The sequence below is a fragment of the Labeo rohita genome, chromosome 16, assembly GCF_022985175.1.
Source record: "Labeo rohita strain BAU-BD-2019 chromosome 16, IGBB_LRoh.1.0, whole genome shotgun sequence".
NCBI classification, from domain to species: Eukaryota; Metazoa; Chordata; class Actinopteri; order Cypriniformes; family Cyprinidae; genus Labeo; species Labeo rohita.
In genome coordinates, this window is record NC_066884.1 from 23,313,537 (window position 1) to 23,332,037 (window position 18,501).

At 35.4% G+C, this 18,501-nt stretch overlaps 1 protein-coding gene across 1 annotated transcript in view; it reads right to left on the reverse strand.

Moving 5' to 3' along the window:
* Positions 1–5,357: 5,357 nt before the first annotated feature.
* Positions 5,358–18,501, reverse strand: part of cacng8b (calcium channel, voltage-dependent, gamma subunit 8b) — a 32,681-nt gene continuing 19,537 nt past the window's right edge. The window contains exons 2-6 of the mRNA XM_051131895.1: positions 16,409–16,663; positions 16,041–16,265; positions 9,752–9,835; positions 8,910–9,050; positions 5,358–7,597 (exon numbers count right to left, since the gene is read on the reverse strand). Coding sequence (XP_050987852.1) covers positions 6,768–7,597; positions 8,910–9,050; positions 9,752–9,835; positions 16,041–16,263 — 1,278 coding nt within the window. The 5' untranslated portion in view covers positions 16,264–16,265; positions 16,409–16,663 and the 3' untranslated portion in view covers positions 5,358–6,767. The remainder of the gene's footprint in view (positions 7,598–8,909; positions 9,051–9,751; positions 9,836–16,040; positions 16,266–16,408; positions 16,664–18,501) is intronic.

Genomic DNA, 18,501 nt, shown 5'->3' on the forward strand with positions numbered 1-18,501 from the left:
GACTATTTTGAAGTTGGAGGAGAACATACCCTAAATATATTGACCCGGATTACACAGACTACACACGAGCATCACAGAGCTAGACAAGACGACCATCTGAGGTTAAAAAAAGTATATACATTTTAAATGTATATACTTTTGACATATCGTTTCACTAGATAAGACCCTTATTCCTCGGCTGGGATCGTTTAGAGCCCTTTGAAGTTGCATTTAAACTGCATTTTAGACGTTCAAACTTGCGGGCACCATTGAAGTCCATTATATGGAGAACATTCCTGAAATGTTTTCCTCAAAAAACATAATTTCTTTACGACTAATGAAAGAAAGCCATGAACATCTTGGATGTCAACAGGGTGAGTACATTATCTGTACATTTTTGTTTAAGCTAGTTATAAAGCCAAATGGGGACATTAGCACACTAGTACACAACATGATGGCGACCAGCAACAGTGATCCCAAAAAGTAACACTTTTTTTTTTTCACTTTTAAAATGTGAAAGTATTTTTTTTTTCCAATAATAGCCACAATATATTTAACAATAATCTTTTTGTTTGTTATATACTTGTTTTGGCAATTAGCTATAAAATGCAATATTCTTGCATTTAGGTGTCCAAATACTTTTTGGGATCATTTTATACTGGTCTTTTCTGCTGGGTTTATTAGTAATCAGCAGACTAGACATCATAGATTTCAATGCATAGATTTTGGGATAGTTTATTGTTTATATCAATGTACAATGATGCTTAATACTATACACTTGAGACATATGTGTTTCTATAGTGTGTATAAAAATGATGTACGGAATCGATTGATTTGGATCATATGGACCCACTGTTGAGCCACATTTCTATGTAAATACTATGTGTGTTTATATTGTACACCAGCTTTCTTTAGACACATCCCTTGTACTGAAGACACTGTCCTTCACTGAACTTTCTTCTTCTTCATGTCTGTTCTTCACTTGGTTGTTTGTGTCACTTTCTATCCGTCACGCTATTTCTCGTTCACTAGTTTTGCTTGAGGATTAAATCTCTTTCACCTAAGACAGTCTCCTGAACTCCTTCCCTCGCTTGTTTCTTAATCTCACTCCTTCTCTTTTGCCATTCGCTCGGTCTAAAATTAGCACATTGCTCATCTAAGCACATCATGTTGAAGTAGATGAGAAATATTATCCTAGAATGTCAACTATGCCCCCCCTCGACGTTCTCTCTCGATGTTGATGGCTCTTGGGTGTCTCCGTGGGTTTGGATGGAGCTGCTGTTTCCCTGCGTCTGCCGTCCCGTTCCTTCCCTCCTGCTTGAGTGTTTGTAAATGCGGTGCCAGTACATTTGGGAAGTGAGGAAAGGTCTGAGCCTCAGTAATCTGCGTGTCTCTCGTCCGGTCTAACTAAAGCCTCCATCCTGTGCGTAACAATCTAGAGCTCCTCAAACCGCAGAAATGACAGGTGGTGAGCTCGTTCCTGGAGCAACCGTCTCAACATTTCCTACAGTGTGCTTAGTGCTGGCCCATTTAATTGGGTGAATCTGTATCGGGTCTGTAGCATAAGAGCGTGAGTGGGTTAATCAGATGGGGGGGGGCGGTGTATTGGGTGGGTGCAGGAGTAGGGAAATTGGAGCTGTAGGTTGACACTCAAGCCAGAGGTCTGCTTGTATATATAGCCCTTTAATAGTGCCTGTCAGACTAACGGGCTGTTCTTTCACTTTTTATGTGTACGAGTGCATGGGGGGAATAAAACAGGATGTGTTCTCGCAGCTTTAGTAATTGTTGGTCGGGACCGAAATGAGTGCATGTTCGTGCATGGTAAATGATTTTGGTAACTGATCATGTACCAAATTATACAGAAAATAGTAAAATTCAAATATTATTCTGCAAAATATCTAGAAAGATGACGATGTGAAGAATCAGTGGTTACTTTTTTTTTTTTCATGATACTACAGCAGTACAATTCGAACCACATACAAAGTTTAAACTTACCACTGAGAAACGTCCTGATCAAGTTGAGTTTCCGGTCGAGCGACTGCATCGGTATCATCCTCAGACTCGGCTCAAATTGATATGGTAATATCGATGCCATTTTTTAAAACCTTATAGCATCTTTGTTCACAAGTAACCCTCCAGAGCCAAAAAAAAATAACTATGGTAATGGACGTTTTGTTGTCTTCGGGTGACATGCATTGTATACGGAAAGACCAATCACAACAGACTTGGCCAGCTGACCAATCAGAGCAGAGTATGGTTATGGTAGGGAGGGGTTTACAGACCTTAAAGGAGTAGTTCATTTCCAGAAAAAAAAAAAAAAAAATCAGACAATGTACTCACCCCCTTGTCATCCAAGATGTTTTTGTCTTTTTTTTCTTCAGTTGTGAAGTAATTATGTTTTTTTGAGGAAAACATTTCAGAATTTCTCTCCATATAGTGGACTGATATGGTGCCCACGAGTTTAAACTTCCAAAATGCAGTTTAAATGCAGCTTCAAAGAGCTTTAAACGATCCCGGCCGAGGAAGAAGGGTCTTATCTAGTGAAACAATTGGTTATTTTCGTTTGACCTTCTTTGCACGTTTACTTTGTAAACACTTCTGCAGCGATGTAGACAATTTTGTTGTCCAAAAAAGTTGGAGGAGAAAATGAGATGGGAGTTTTTCGACATACCCTAACTGTCTTGAACGGGACTGCACAGAGTACGCACGCGCATGGCAGAGCTAGACAAGATGAGCATTTGAGATTAAAAAGTATATACTGTTTTTTTTTTTTGTTTTGTTTTTGAAAATGACAGATCGTTTTGCTAGATAAGACCCTTATTCCTCGGCTGGGATCATTTAGGACCCTTTGAAGCTGCACTTAAACTGCATTTTGGAGGATCAAACTTGCGGGCACCATTAAAGTCCACTATATGGAGATAATTCCTGAAATGTTTTCTTAAAAAAAACATAATTTCTTTATGACTGAAGAAAGAAAGGCATGAACATGAACAACGGAGTGAGTACATTATCTGTAAATTTTTGTTCTGGAAGTGAACTACTCAGAACTGCTTCAAATGAATCGTTTTGAAATCATTGAAAAATTATTCTAAAATTAAATGTATATTCTGAAAAAATGACAATGTTTTTTGACTTTAGATGCATTTAAACCTGTGGACTCCAACACAATATTAACACAATTTAAAATACCATATGGCGTGGTTTTTAAAATTCTTTTATTTTGGTTTTCTAATTTGATTTTTTTTAATGGTGATTATTATTAGAACATTTGTTTTTAACCTTTTTGACTCAAAGGCCTTTTGTTGGTTACAACAATATTCAAAGGCTCCATGAAAATTATTTAATTATAATTTAAAACATCTGTGGAGTTTTAAGATTTTATTAATTTATGTGACATTTACTTCATAAATGCAGGTTTTCTAAGCGAGTCTTGAGTCTTGCTTCTTCAAAGGGGAAAAAAAAACAAGTGTTGAGGGGGTGAATTCAAATAAATGTATTGATTGTTTTTGCTTTATTACTAATTTGGTCTTATTTTAAATCATTTAAAGGCATCTTGAGGTCTCCTTGAATGTTTGCTGAGGCCCCCAGCCTTCTGGTTGAGAACTACTGTATTAGTTGTTTATGGAAACCTGTTTTGTCTTCAGAGTAAAAAACAAAACAAAAGAAACAAACAAAAAAAGATAAAAGTGACTTTTTTCACAGAATTTTGACCTTCTTTGTAACTTTGTCACTTCTGCCTCTTAATTTTTCATATTTTTAATATATAATATTTCAAATTATATCTGTTTATATCTACTTTATATCTCACATTTGCAACTTTTTGTGATCTTTTATCTTGCAATGTGATTTTTAGGGCCCTTTCCTAAATTCCGTTTTATTTATTTTTGTCCAAATTCTGATTTTCTTTCCTTTTTTTCTTTTTTTTGTAAATTTCTCTCTTTTAATGGTTAAATTTAAAAAAAAAAAAAAAAAAAAAAAAAAAAATATATATATATATATATATATATATATATATATATATACAGGGGTTGGACAATGAAACTGAAACACTGGCCAATATAGTGTTGGAGGTTTCATGGATATGTTTGCACAGCCTGGTGGCCTATCTTCACTGATTGCACACTGCACCAGTAAGAGCAGAGAGTGAAGGTTGACTATGTGCACCCAATGGATCAAACATTGTACCCTGAAAGTAGTGCCTTGTATCAGGATGATAATGCACCAATACACACAACAAGGCTGGTGACAGAGTGGTTTGATGAAAATGAAAGTGAAGATGAACATCTCCCATGGCCTGCACAGTCACCAAATCTGAATATTATTGAAGGATGTTTTGGAAGAGCGAGTTAGGAAAAGTTTTCCTACGCCAGCATCACGTAGTGACCTGGCCACTTTTTTTTTTTTTGCAAGAGGAGAATAGCTTAAAATCCTTCTGGCTACTGTGCAGGACTTATATTTGTCATTCCCAGGATGAAATGATGCTGCATTGGGCACAAAAAGGCTCAACAACGTACTAATTGTTTTTAAAAAAACAGGTGTTTCAGTTTTATTGTCCAACCCCTGTATATATATATATATATAAAATATATATATATATATAATTACTTAAAAAGCATGTCTAATTACACAATTTAACATCAATTTATTAAAAGTTGAACAAAAATTTGTATTCAAAGTTTTATTTTGACCAAATTCTGATTTTTCAGAAACACTGTTGTGTATTTACTGGTAATTAAACGGTCTGGTAGTTAATTTTTCTGGTCAATATTGCTTAAAAAAAAAAAAAAAAAAAGTTAAATAATAATTTAAAAACCGAACTTTTATTTTGATGGGTTGCTGTGAAGACCTTTAAGCTTCTGTCTGTACATATGACGATGGTTTTTCTCAAAAGAAATGGTAAAATGCTCATGAAGTGACTCTCAGAGCAGTTCTAGAGATTATGTTTATGTATTTATGTACTCGTATATTGTGGTGGCAGAGGCTGAAAACACCACAAGCATTGCACGCTTTAGTATGTGTAGTAAATGAATCATATTCATATTCACAGACACTCGTAATGTATTTGAATGTAAGTGTACTGAACTACTTTTGATTTATTCATCCAAAATTAGGCAAATTCCATGACATTCCACGTTATACAGTAAATTTTTTTATGACTAGGTTCCACAATTCCATCCGCGTTTTCCTGATCGTGGAAATCTTAGCGCCCTAGATTTTATTTATTTATTTATTTATTTTTTGCATTTTTGACCTTATCTCACAATTACCTGTCTGTATTTTTTTACTTTGAGACAGAAACATACTTCCATGAAAGATGATCTTAGTTATTGATAAACATGTTAAAAACACACAAATGACATCACTCGTAGATTGTCTGTTGTTTCTTTTATATATAAAATTCGTGCAATACAGTGTTAGAGTTTATCACACATTAAGATAAACCATATTTTCTCTAGATATATCTATTCTCAACTACATAATATTCATAACTGACCACATAAATGCTGTCTGTGTAGTTTTTCACATTTTTTAATGACTTAAAAGACCCCCGGTTGCAGGAGATCGTGATTTGATGCCCATTTGCACTCTGTTATGTAATGTCCTGTGTTGACCTCTTGTTGGCTGGGATCATGGAGTAAAGGTTAAAGGTTAGCAGAATGTCCACATATATCATCTCTCACTTAGAGAAGCAGACAGTCAAAGGGAGTCAGGTGCAGCACAGTGAACATTTGTTTTGTTTTTTTGTTTGTTTTTCATTTTTTTTTGGAGGGGAGCTTTGCCTTTGGGATGCTGTCATGTTCACATGACACGATGAAGGGAAAACACAAAAGACACAGGACATGCCCCAACGTACGAGTGTAGCCCAATCAGAGCTTAAGGAAGACAATGTCCTCATACATATTCAAAAAAAAAGCCCCACCCACCCATTCCGCCCTTTTTTCTTTTTTTTTCACACCTGTACTCTAGATTTTTTTTTTATGTAGCGCTCTTTTTTTTTTTCTTCAAATACAGTTATGTGTAATATACATTTGCATTTCAAAATGTATTTTTTTTTTCCGATTTGAAAAGCACAGTTTTGGATAGAAGTCCCTCTTCTGAATGTCATCGTTCACCATTTTCTCTATACAAATATATCATCTGTCCCTCTTTGAACAAGTGAGGGAATGTTTTAATGCCCCAAAACAAATATTTTCAATTCAATTTGACAAGTGCTACGTCTACTGCTAACAGTGATTTTAACAAAAATAATATGATGGTAGATTTATATAAAAATCTTTTCGTTTAACTCTCATTTCAGTCCATCAATTATGGTTTACTGAGCTGGAAGACAGATATACAGATATTACACTAAATTGCATGTTATCAAAGGGTAGAAAATAAAACTTTCTTGAAAATAAATAAAATGCTTCTCACAAAGTTAGTCGTAATAGTAATCTCATTCTCACACGTATTGAATACACTCATGTTTCCGCAGTGCTCAGTATCACGTTTTGGAATCACAGTCAGAAATCTTTGAAAATCGAAATCTAGCTTAAAAACTAGAATTATTCAACATGTTAAGAGCTAGCGGTTCAAACTTAGTCGTAATAACAACAACACTTCACCGTCTTGAAATTCCACATCTAAATATCACAGTATCCCATGATTATGGATTCATTAAGATTAAACATGTTGTTAAAAAAAACATGAGTGTTGTTGTTATTATGAGATGTTTGTCCTTATCCTCTTTTTAGTTGTTTTCCAGTCTTTCCACCAACGGTATTCTCGCTTTTTGCTCCTTTATCTGTCTAAACTGGTGTAGTTTTCCTATTTAGCGTGTTGGAGTTACTCTCTCTATCACCTTTTCCTAGCCTATCCAGCGTTCCCATCCCTCGTTCCCGCTCCACCGTAGACGAGGAGAAAGGGGGAGGCTGGGACGACGGGACGGAGTTGCTGAGCGGCGCGTTGGAGTTGGAAGAATTCTGGACTGCTGAGGGATTGTGGGATTTGAGCGAGGGCAGCGTCCCGCTCATCATCATGCCTCCTCCGCCCCCTCCGCTCTCCTTAGGGAAGCAGTTGTGCAGCTGGTATAGAGTGGCACGGTCCACCGTGCCGTACAGCGGAGGGGCGCCCAGCCCTCCCAAGCCACCCAGTTTGGGGTCTCGGGAAAGGGTGTAAAGGGAAATATCGCCCCCTGGCAGAGCGGACCGTGAGTGAGGGTTGGGTAGAGTGGATACAGAGATGGGCCCCTGGGAGAGTAAAGCGGACGGGGGCATTCCGAAGTTCTTTCCCCCCGGCGGGCCGCCCACGGGAGAAGGGTCTCGTGAGCGCGAGGGGTCGGTGGATCGGGAGCTGGAACGCGATCTGCGGCGGAAGCGGTAGCTCGGGAGCCGTAGCATGGCATGAGTGGTGCTCTTGAAGATATCGGTGCGAGAACGACAGCGGAGCTCCTTGTTCTTCTCGATGTAGATGTTTACCGCCAGCACGCCCACCATCTCGGCCAGGATGAAGGAGAGACCGCCGAAGTAGAAGGACCAGCCGTAGGAGTACTGCCATTTCTTATCCTCGTCCTTCTTTGGGGAAATGTCACCCAGAGCGGCAGAAATGTACACTATCACACCAATGATGTTACTCAGGCCTACAGATCAATAGTCAGAAACATGCCAACTGATCAAAACTCACAGGTACAGAGAAGTAGAGTCATATGCAGCTTTTGTTTGCAGAATAATAAGATTCACAGTCCAATCTGGGAATAGGTTTTATCAGATTTTACATTTTACAGTAACATTGTGGATCATTCTGTACCGACATGCATTTAAAGACATTTTGTAATATTGTATTTAGCATTTTATTGCATTTCGTGGTGTTTTCTGTTGTCAGTACATACCGAACATGCTTTGGGGTCCGAATGTCTTTACCATTAGTGCAAAAGCTTTTATTTAGCATTTTTCTAATTTAACAAGAATTTTAGAATTTTTATATGTAAAAAATACATATTATATTATATTACATTATATTATATTATATTATTAAAATCTAACATTTCTTCTTAATTTAAATTAACAGCTTTTTCCATGTATACATTTATTCACAGGTTTATTTTTTTTAAATCCTAGATTCTAAATAATATAATATAATATAATATATAATGAAATATAGATGTAATCTTAAATGCAATATTATATAATATTATATTATATATGAAAATATTACATTTCTTCTTAATTTAAATTAACAGCTTTTTCCATGTATACATTTATTCATGTTTTTTTAAGTCCCAGATTCATAATATAATATAATATAATATATCATTAAATATAGATGTAGTCTTGAATGCAATATTTATTATATTATATTACATTTATTATATTATTAAAATCTAAAATTTCTTAATTTAAATTGGCTTTTTGCCATGTATACATTTATTAACAGGTTTTTTTTTTTAAAATCCCAGATTCTAAATATAATATAATATAATTTAAAATAATATATAATTAAATATAGATGTAGTCCTGAATGCAATATTATATTATATTATATTATATTATATTATATTATATTATTAAAATAAAAAAAATCTTAACAGCTTTTTCCATGTATACATTTATTCACAGGTTTATTTTTTTTAAATCCCAGATTCTAAATATAATATAATATAATATAATATAATATAATTATGTCTTAATCTTGACTGCAAAATAATGCAAATATTGTATATATTATATTATATTTATTATATTATATTATATTAAAAAAAATCTAAAATTTCTTCTTAATTTAAATTGAAAGCTTTGTCCATGTATATATTTATTTACAGGTTTAATTTTTTTTTTTAATCCCAGATTCTCAAGATTTTAGCGTATGACACATTTTTCAGATGCAAGTAAATATTAGATGTAATTTGACATTTACTCCTGGACCATTGTATAGACACAATGCACATAATTTACCTGCCGCCACAAAGAGAATGCCAGCACCCAGCACGATGTTCCTTTTGCTCTTGTAGAAACGGCTGGCTGCGATACAGACTCCTCCCATTAGCAGCAGGATGGCACTAAGAATGGGAAAGATGTTGGAGGCCCGGACCACTCCTGCAGGGAAAGAGAGAATAGTGGAGTAGAGAGACAGATGGGAGAGGGTGAGAGACGGAGAGCATTAGAAGCGCGAGACGTGATGAGTGCAGGCGAGTCAATTCTCTTCAGGTCTTTAACACTGTGCATTCATATCTCCACACATTTTTAGATAGAAATATTAAGCTAAAATGAGGCACCTGGGTTAATTAAATCATGCAGTTGTGTACTGTGTATGAAAAAGCCCCAGAGGAAAAAAATGTTCCCCTGGCAGTTCGGCATCCCATCTGGGACCAGTCAAGCTGGGACAGCGCAAGGAAATGCCATCTAAATACCAACCAAAATGCCAACCTGTGTGCATGCATGCATTTATGCGTGTGACGTGTACACGTGCACATGGGAAGCGGTAGCACAGAAATGTCTTGCAGCATTTTAGAGGATATGAAGCATAGGATTGAATTTGCAGAATTACATGAATCATTATTTATATAAACACCCCCATGGTGTTCCAAAACTGCATTTAAAACAAATATTATTTTTAAAAAAGTTGGGAAAAAACAAGGATTTGAGAGTAAACAAGGATGAGTAAACAGTGGCAGTGTTTTATTTTTGGGGGAGCTGTTCACAAGGCAAAGACATTTGGTGTAGCTGCATTCCATTCATGCTGCAGAAATGCTTTGTCATGATAAACTCTGTTGTTGTAATAAAGGGCAGCCTCTTACGCAGGACATATTCTGCTCCATCATGATCAAAGTCAGCGTCCTCTGGGAAGTGGTTGATCTGGGAGCACACGCCACGCTTTACCCCTACAAGCAAAAAGACAGGAACATCAGAGGTGAGACATCTTTGCAACAACCTGCACGTACTGCGCATATGTTAATTCTGAGCTTAACTGAGAAAGAACTGCAGCACTGTACCTCTATAAAAACCCCTCGCACTTTCACACAAATATAGTCTACGTGATCACACCCTGATGTACAAGCACTCACTGCACTTTCTGGCAGAGCCTGTAGCTGGATTGTTTTAATATTTAATACTCATCTCGATCATAATTAAGTGACATCGCTTATTACACTACCATTCAGAAGTTTGGGGTTGGTAAGATTTTAAATATTTTTTTAAGGAAGTCTCTTATGCTCACCAAGGCTGTATTTATTTGATCAAAAAAAAAAAAAAAAAACATTAAAAACAGTACTAATATATAATATGATTACAATTTAAAACAGCTATAGCTGAATTTTCAGCATCATTACTCCAGTCTTCAGTGTCACATGATCCTTTAGAAATTACTCTAAGATGCTGATTTGCTGCTCAAGAAACATTTCTTATTATCTTATTAGCATGTTAAACAGTTGTGCTGTTTAATAATTTTGTGGAAACATCCAGAAAGTTTGAAATAACAGCATTTGAAACAAATGATTTGTAGCATTATATATGTCTTTACTGTCACTTTACTGTGTACTTTTTACCAATTTAATGTATCCTGAATAAAAATATTAATAAAAAATTGATTGGTAGTGTTTTAAGTATCTTAATATCTCAAACATAACTATTAAAAAAGGTTCAAATGCTCACTGATGCTCCAGAAAGAAACGTGATGCATTAAGAGCTGGGGGTGAAAACTTTTGAACAGGATGAAGATGTCAAGATTTTTCTTATTTGGTTGACATATTTAATGTTATTCCCATTTAGTACTGCCCTTCAGAAGCAACAGAAGATACTTGCATGTTTCCTGGAAGACAAATTAAATACAATTTAAATACAATTTACCTTTCAATTTACCAAATTTTCAAATTCAAAAAGTTTTCACCCCCCAGCTCTGGATGTATATTGCAAACTGCATGACTATAAAAATTCTCCTACTAAAATGCTACTATATTCACATATGCCTTCCATTTTATTGTTTTAATATTATTTTGCTAACATTTACATTTGAATTTAAAATAAACACAAAAAAGTTTTCTAATAATACAACAGGCATTAATATCAGACAGACAGACAGATGATAGATCTGATAGAGTGCCTTGCGAAAGTATTCATACCCCTTCATTTTTTGTGTTTTATGTTGCAGCCTTATGTTAAACTGCTTTAAATTACTTTTTTTTTTTTTTCTTTTTTTTTTAAAAATAAATCACATCAATCAATACTCCATACACCATAATGACAAAGCAAAAAACAAGTTTGTAACAACTTCGCTAATTTATAAGAAATAAGAAACTGAAACATTCCATTGCATAAGTATTCATACCTTACTCTGGGACACTTGAAATTGAGCTCAGGAGCATTCATATTGCTTGTAGATGTTACTACACTTTAGCCTGTGGGACCCTTGCTGTCTATGGAGGGTCAGAGAGCTCTCGGATTTCATCAAAAAAAATCCTATTTTGTGTTCAGACGATGAACGAAGGTCTTATGGGATTGGAACGATATGAAGGTGAATAATTAATGACAGAATTTTCATTTTTGGGTGAACTATCCCTTTAATAAAAACCTAGAACCATGAAGGTTCACCTTCCAACAGGACAATGATCCTAAGCACACAGCACGAGTGGCTTATAGACAACTCTGTGAATGTCCTTGAGTGGCCCAGCCACAGCCTGGGCTTGAACCCAATCAAAAATTTCTGGAGAAACCTGAAAATGTCTGCCAGCCCCCATCCAAGCTGAGAGGTGAAAAGGTGAGGAGAAAAATGGCAGATAATTGCCAAATGCTGCTGTGCAAAGCTTGTCGCATCATACCAAAAAGTCTTGAGGCTGTAAAGGTGCTTCAGCTAATTACCGCATTAAGTGTATGAATACTTATGTATGCAATGTACTTATTTCAGTTTTTTAATTTTAATACCTTTACAAAGTTGTAACAAATCAGTTTTTTGCTTTCTCATTATAGTGTATGGAGTGTAGATTGAGGTGGGAAAAAAAAGTTATTTAAAGCAGTTTAACATAAGGCTGCAACAAAACAAAATTTGAAAAAATGACTGGGTATGAATACTTTCGCAAGGCAATGTAGATCGATCGATAGACAGACAGACAGACAGACAGACAGAGACAGACATATCGTTCCTTCTAAAATCTAATTTGGAAATACTGCAAGAGTTCTGAAATACCAATTAATGGTCTAATCCGCAATTCAATCTCTTTAAATTAGATGGGGAGGTCTGATACAGATCTAATTCTCTTAATTCATTATGTTCGTTTGTTAAGATGTGGAACAGAAAACACACATACACACACACACACACGCATACATACATGCACCACAGAAATCAGCCCTGGAGTCAGTCAGGGAGGGAATAGCTACCCGCTCCAGTGCAGACAGACAGACTGACGCACTATGATGACATCATGACTGGTGTTGACTGATGGAGTGGGAATGTGATGGATTGATGAGACAGACAAAGGGAGAAACAGGTGGACAGTTGTGGGGGGGATTCTTTTCACAGCTGTTTTGTACTTGTCTTTTTATATTCCTCCTCTCATGGACATTAATCTGCAAGAAAGAGACGAGGGCACAAAGGGGAAAGGTGTCACTGAGGAGAATCTGCCATCACCATTTGGGTTTTTTCAGTAATGGCCTTGTTTCTAAACAATCGTTACTGTCATCAAGTGCAACAGACCTGCCAACCATGGGAAAATATTTGGTGTACCACAGAAGGGTAGTTATTTATTTTTATTGGTTATAAACTTTATTAATTTAGTACATCAAGTAAAGAAAACTGAGATATGTAACTAGCTAAAATAAAATATTAAAAAGCCAGTATAGATACTCATGCTGGCCTAAACTGGACTTTTCAGCAGGTATGGCCTGCAGGTATTTACCTACCTTGACCTTGCGTTCTCTGATCTAAGTTACATAAACATGAAAGCACCTCATTAGCTTTAAGAGTAGCATTAGCCTCTGCTATCGATTGCTACAGCAGCAGGGGAGCGTAGATGAAGGGCAGGACGAGGCCCAGCGTGTGTGTGTGTCTAGAATCGTGTCGGCTTGATGTGACAATCAGCACACCTATCGTCACACAGCCAACAGTGTTTGCTATTTGGGTCGGTTTAGCGGTGACATTCATTATGCAGATCCAAAATGTCTGCTTTCCACTTCACCTGCTCTTAATTGTGTTTCTACTAAGCGTCCATCTTGGCTCTAATCCTTGGGGAAAGCAAGGATGTCTTGACCTCTAAACTATGCCAAGAGTGCTGTAACACTACAGCGACCAAAGGCGCAAAGAAAGAGGGGAAAGCGAAGCTTTAATGAGATCGAGAAAGAAACAAAGAGAGACGACTGAGAGAGAAGCCGCGCCGCTGTGATGATTGGGAATCCAGGCTTATCTTTAATTGAATGCTTTGTTATCAGAGAGCTTAGCCATAAGGCTAAATTAGCAGAGCACAATGGCTGGCTGCAGGCGGAGCGGAGAGCGCATTACACGGGGATGAGTGAGAACACGAGGCGCTAGAACGGCCCCTAAGACCGCGACTGCTGTCCCTCTGTGTTGACCTCTCAATGCAATCAGCTCAGCCTTTTAATTAGACCTTTACAGAATTTTTGGCTTGGCTCTGACACTCAAAAGTCTTTAGCAGTAAATGGCCATATCAGGGTTCAGGACGTGTAGATGTTTTATAATACTTATTTAATAATGTTAATTATCCTTAAATACTATTTAAACAAAAAATGTAACTACTTTTGAAATGGTTTCATCCAGGCATATTAGCCATTTTTTGAGAATAATGTAGATGTGTAAATGAAAATACATGAATAATGTGCATTATGTAAAGCTTGGGAGATCCTATTAATTTGATGAATAATTATATTATTAACAATCTTATGATTATAGTATGTTTGCAATTGGAAACAGTGCCATGCCTGAAAAATAATAAAAGTCAGGGGGTTTTCATAACATAAAAATAAGAATATTCCCTTTAGATCAGATACATAAAAAAAACTGGATATAAATATTGAAAATAGTGTGATACACACTGCCATTCAAAAGTTTGGGATGAGTAGGATTTTTAATGTTTTTTTACAGAAGGCTGCAATTATTTGATCAAAACAAATTAAAAACTGTTATATTGTGAAATTATTATTAGAATTTCTGTTTTAGTATACTTTAAAATGCAAGTTATTCCTGTTATGCAAAGCTCAATTTTCAGCATAATTACTCCAGTCTTTAGTGATCCTTCAAAAATCATTCTAATGTGATCATTTATTATAAATGTTGAAAACATCTGTATATCCAACTTTTAACCTGTGATACTTTTTACATGATTCTTGTGTTAAATTGATAAAAAGTGATAGTAAAGACTTATATTATTAGAAAAGATTTCCATTTTTAATAAATGCTTTCTTTTAAACTTCATCAAAAGAATTTTGAAAAAGGTATCACAGGTTCCAAAAAATTAAGCAGTACAGTTTCCAACACTGATTCCTGTAAGATCATTTGACACTGAAGACTGGAGTTATGATGCTGAAAATTCATATCTGATAACAGAAATAAATTATATTTTAAAGTATATTAAAATAGAAAACTGTTATTTTAAATTGCAATAACATTTCACAATTTTACAGTTTTTTTCTGTATTTTTGTTTAAATAAATGCAGCCTTGATGAGCACACGAAACATAAACATAAAAAAACTTACTGATCCTAACTTAAAATCTGAAAATGTGATGTGATATTATAAAGATAATATTTTATATTGTCACTGCAGTTATAAAGAATATATTATATATATATATATACACACACACCGTTCAAAAGATTGGGGTTAGTAAGATTATTAATAAAATTTAGTACCATGTTATTAGCATTTAGTACCATGGTTTCACAGGAATAAATTACATTTTAAAATATTTTACAATTGAAACCATCTTTTAAAAATTGTTATAATTTTTAACAGTATTGCAGTTTTTACTGTATTTTTTTCAAATAGATGCAGCATTGGTGAGTATTAAAGAGATTTCTTTAAGATTTCTTTCAAAAACATAAAAAATCTTACCAATCCCAAACTTGTGAATAATATTGTATAATTTTTTTTCTTCACAAAATTATCAGCAAATATGTTTTTCATTTCTTACTGTTAAAAACCATGTCTGTCAATAAAATAAAAAAGTTGATTAATCTTATAATTTCCATTAAGTCTATAGAATTAAAAGATGATACAGAAATACGTTTCAAAAAGCATTAATCATTAAAATCATTAAAACATATTTATTCCTACATCATATCCCATTTGATGTACTATTTTCTGTTTTCCATACTGTTGCCTAGTATTTTTTTTTTTAATATATACACTGTCCTATCATAGAGTTGACCCAATGAAGGCACATGTTAAAGGGGACATCGGATGCTAGTTTGTCTACAGCATACTTTGTTTAAAATTCCTCAATGGCTGTGTAAAACAACACCCATTTTAGTCAAAAACAACCGTTCACAGAGACCCGTTTCGGTGCATGTCTCTTTAAATGATAATGAGCTACTGCTCACCCCACCCCTCTCTTCATTTTTTTTTGTGTATTTGGTGTCGCATTACCATCAAAAACAAAACTAATCCACTGTGTCCTCAGTGGCTCTGATGTCTGGAGAAAATTAAGACTCTTATGTTCACTTTTACATCCAATTACAAAACACCCGCATTGTTTATGAGACGTTGCTGTCGCTACAGCTGCTCGAGCGTGGAGAAAATGTCAGACAGCGTACAACCGGTTGAAGGGAGGAAATATGCTAATACAGGACAGTCTGTCAGCGGTTGTGGGCGGGGCTTGAGCAATATGACATCATACTGCTCAAAAAATCAAAACAGCTTGATAATTGAGACTGTTTAGGTTTTTTGGGGATTAAAAAAAAGGCGTGAATGGATTTTTGTTCATTGTAGGGTGGTTGTGTCCACATTTATATGCAAATACCATGTTAAAGTGAAATTTGCATCCAATGTCCCCTTTAATAAATCTCCTTTTATTATTTCAAATAACTGCACACAGATGTCACCCCCACAAAAGACAACAAAGAGCCAAGATAGTAGCTGACCCTCCAGACAACAGATCCTCCACAGGCCAGAGTGCGTCAAGGCCCCGGGGTCCTTCTTCTCCTTATTATGGGGATCCTCTTGTGTGGTATTGGCGGTGCTGTTACAGATGAGCGCCCGCGAATACAGCCAATAATCAGTGCCGATAGCCACCGTCATCAGGCCGAAGGATGCGAAAGCACCCACGATGGTGAGAAGGATCTGAATACCCTTCTCACACACCATGCCTATGGGAGAGAGAGATGTGGAAACATCACAGATGGCCCATCTATCTTTCCACCCATTTAGATTCTTAGATAGATAGATAGTATAGATATGGAGAGACGAGGAATGTCTAACCTCTTACTGTTACCCGATTGGACGAGCTTACCTGACGGCGAGTTTCTGTCCTTCGACTCAATTTTGAAATCTTTCTTTTCCTCGTCAGATGAGAATGTGCTGTCCCTTCAATCCGGGCAGCATCCATCGACTGTCCTCGCACACTCCTTTTCTCCTTCCTGCGCTCGTTTACTCCCCGTTTCTCTGCTGCTCTCACAGGTCGACCGCAACGGAGAAGCTTGTGTTGATGCCTTGGTGAGTGTACAGTCTTACTTTGTGTCACTTCTAGTCATTGCTGATAAAAAACCTGGAGATAGAAAAGAAAGAAAAGAGAGGAGACTGAATTCTGCTGCAACTTCTTTGCCGCAAAAACAGTTTGGGGGAACTTTGGCAAGGAGTGTTTCTAAAGAACTTGGGGAGAGAGGAGCAAAGGCAGGTCTCCACTGTTACCATAGTAACGCTGAATCGCAAAAGCATGGAGAGATGGGAGGGGGGCAGTGCTTTCATCCCTTGGGACGAGATAAGGGAATAACTGACAAACATGCAATTCAGCAACATTACATGAATTGGATCATTGCAATGAGTCTGTAGAGACTCCCTGACCAAGCAGGAGGAGAAATGTTACCTCACAGCACTGGATGTTTTATGTTAACCACACCTATATGAGACAGAGACGCTCGCGAACGCACGGTGAAAAACCTATAAAACTAGAGGACAATCGTGCGGTACGCATAATTTAGCAAACATAATTTAGCAGACATAATGCAGGGCTGCCTTGGCTGTTAATAATTTATAATGCAATATGGCACAGCCATCAAAATGGGTTAAACCCTGTTCGCATGGTGAGCCTCTGCAGTACAGATTTGTAGCCCTCATAGAAAAAAATCCCTTTCGAGTAAAGCATGGATGGAAAATCAGAGCTGTTTTGTAATGTGTCAGTGTGGCAGAAAAAAAAAAAAAACACAAAAACATTATAAACGTGGAATTTTTTTATGTGGCAAATGATTCTTACGGAACGTTTATTTGGTGTAAGCTGTTAGATAAGCTGATAGACTGCAGACACAAAAATAGCACAAACAAACAAAATAAGGTCTGTACACAATATAAATAAATTTCACAATATAATTCACGCAGTATGAGTAATTATGAATATGAGAATTGTTAGGGATAACCTTTGTGAAAAAGAAGTACACTTTAGCATATTTTTGAATAGTCATACAGTATATGAATACATGAGTACATCACAGAAGTAATATACTGAAAATATATTATTAATAATATAATAATAAACTTAATTTCATGTAATTGCAAGTAATATATTAAATTTAATGTTGTTTTTTTTTGACCAACTTCGGTAGGATTTAATTAGATCTTTATATGTGATTTCACAATTGTTGATTTATTGTTTTTGAAATACGGTAAATGTGTATATACACCGATAAGGATTTATATATATATAAAATGTAATTTCTATTGAAACTTGTATGTTATGCATTTACATTTATTTAATACACTACCAGTCAAAAGTTTTTGAACACTAAGATGTTTAATGTTTTTCAAGGAAGTGTCTTCTGCTCACCAAGCCTGCATTTTTTTTTATCCACTGTACAGCAAAAACAGTAAAATTTTGAAATAAATTTTGCTATTTAAAATAACTGATTTTTAGTTTAATAAATTTTTTAAAATGTAATTTATTCCTGTAATTTCAAAGCTGAATTTTTAGCATTATTACTTCAGTCACACAATGCTTCAGAAATCATTCTAATATTCAGATTTGCTGCTCAAAAATGTGTTAAAACAGCTGAGTAGTTTTTTTTAATGAATAGAAAGCTCAGAAGAACAGTATTTATCTGAAATAAAAATCTTTTGTAACATTATAAATATTTTTGTCATTGTCTTTTGATCCATTTAAAGCATCCTTGCTCAAAAAGAAAAAAAATATTATACTTATACTATAGTTATATATAGTGTATAATGTCACACATCTTTTTATTCCAGATGAATGCTGATCTTTGGATCTTTCTATTTATCAAAGAATCCTGAAAAAAAATATACCCAACTGTTTTAAATATTAATAAAAATAATAATAAATGTTTCTTGAACAGCAAATCAGCATATTAGAAAGATTTCTGGAAAGGATTAGTA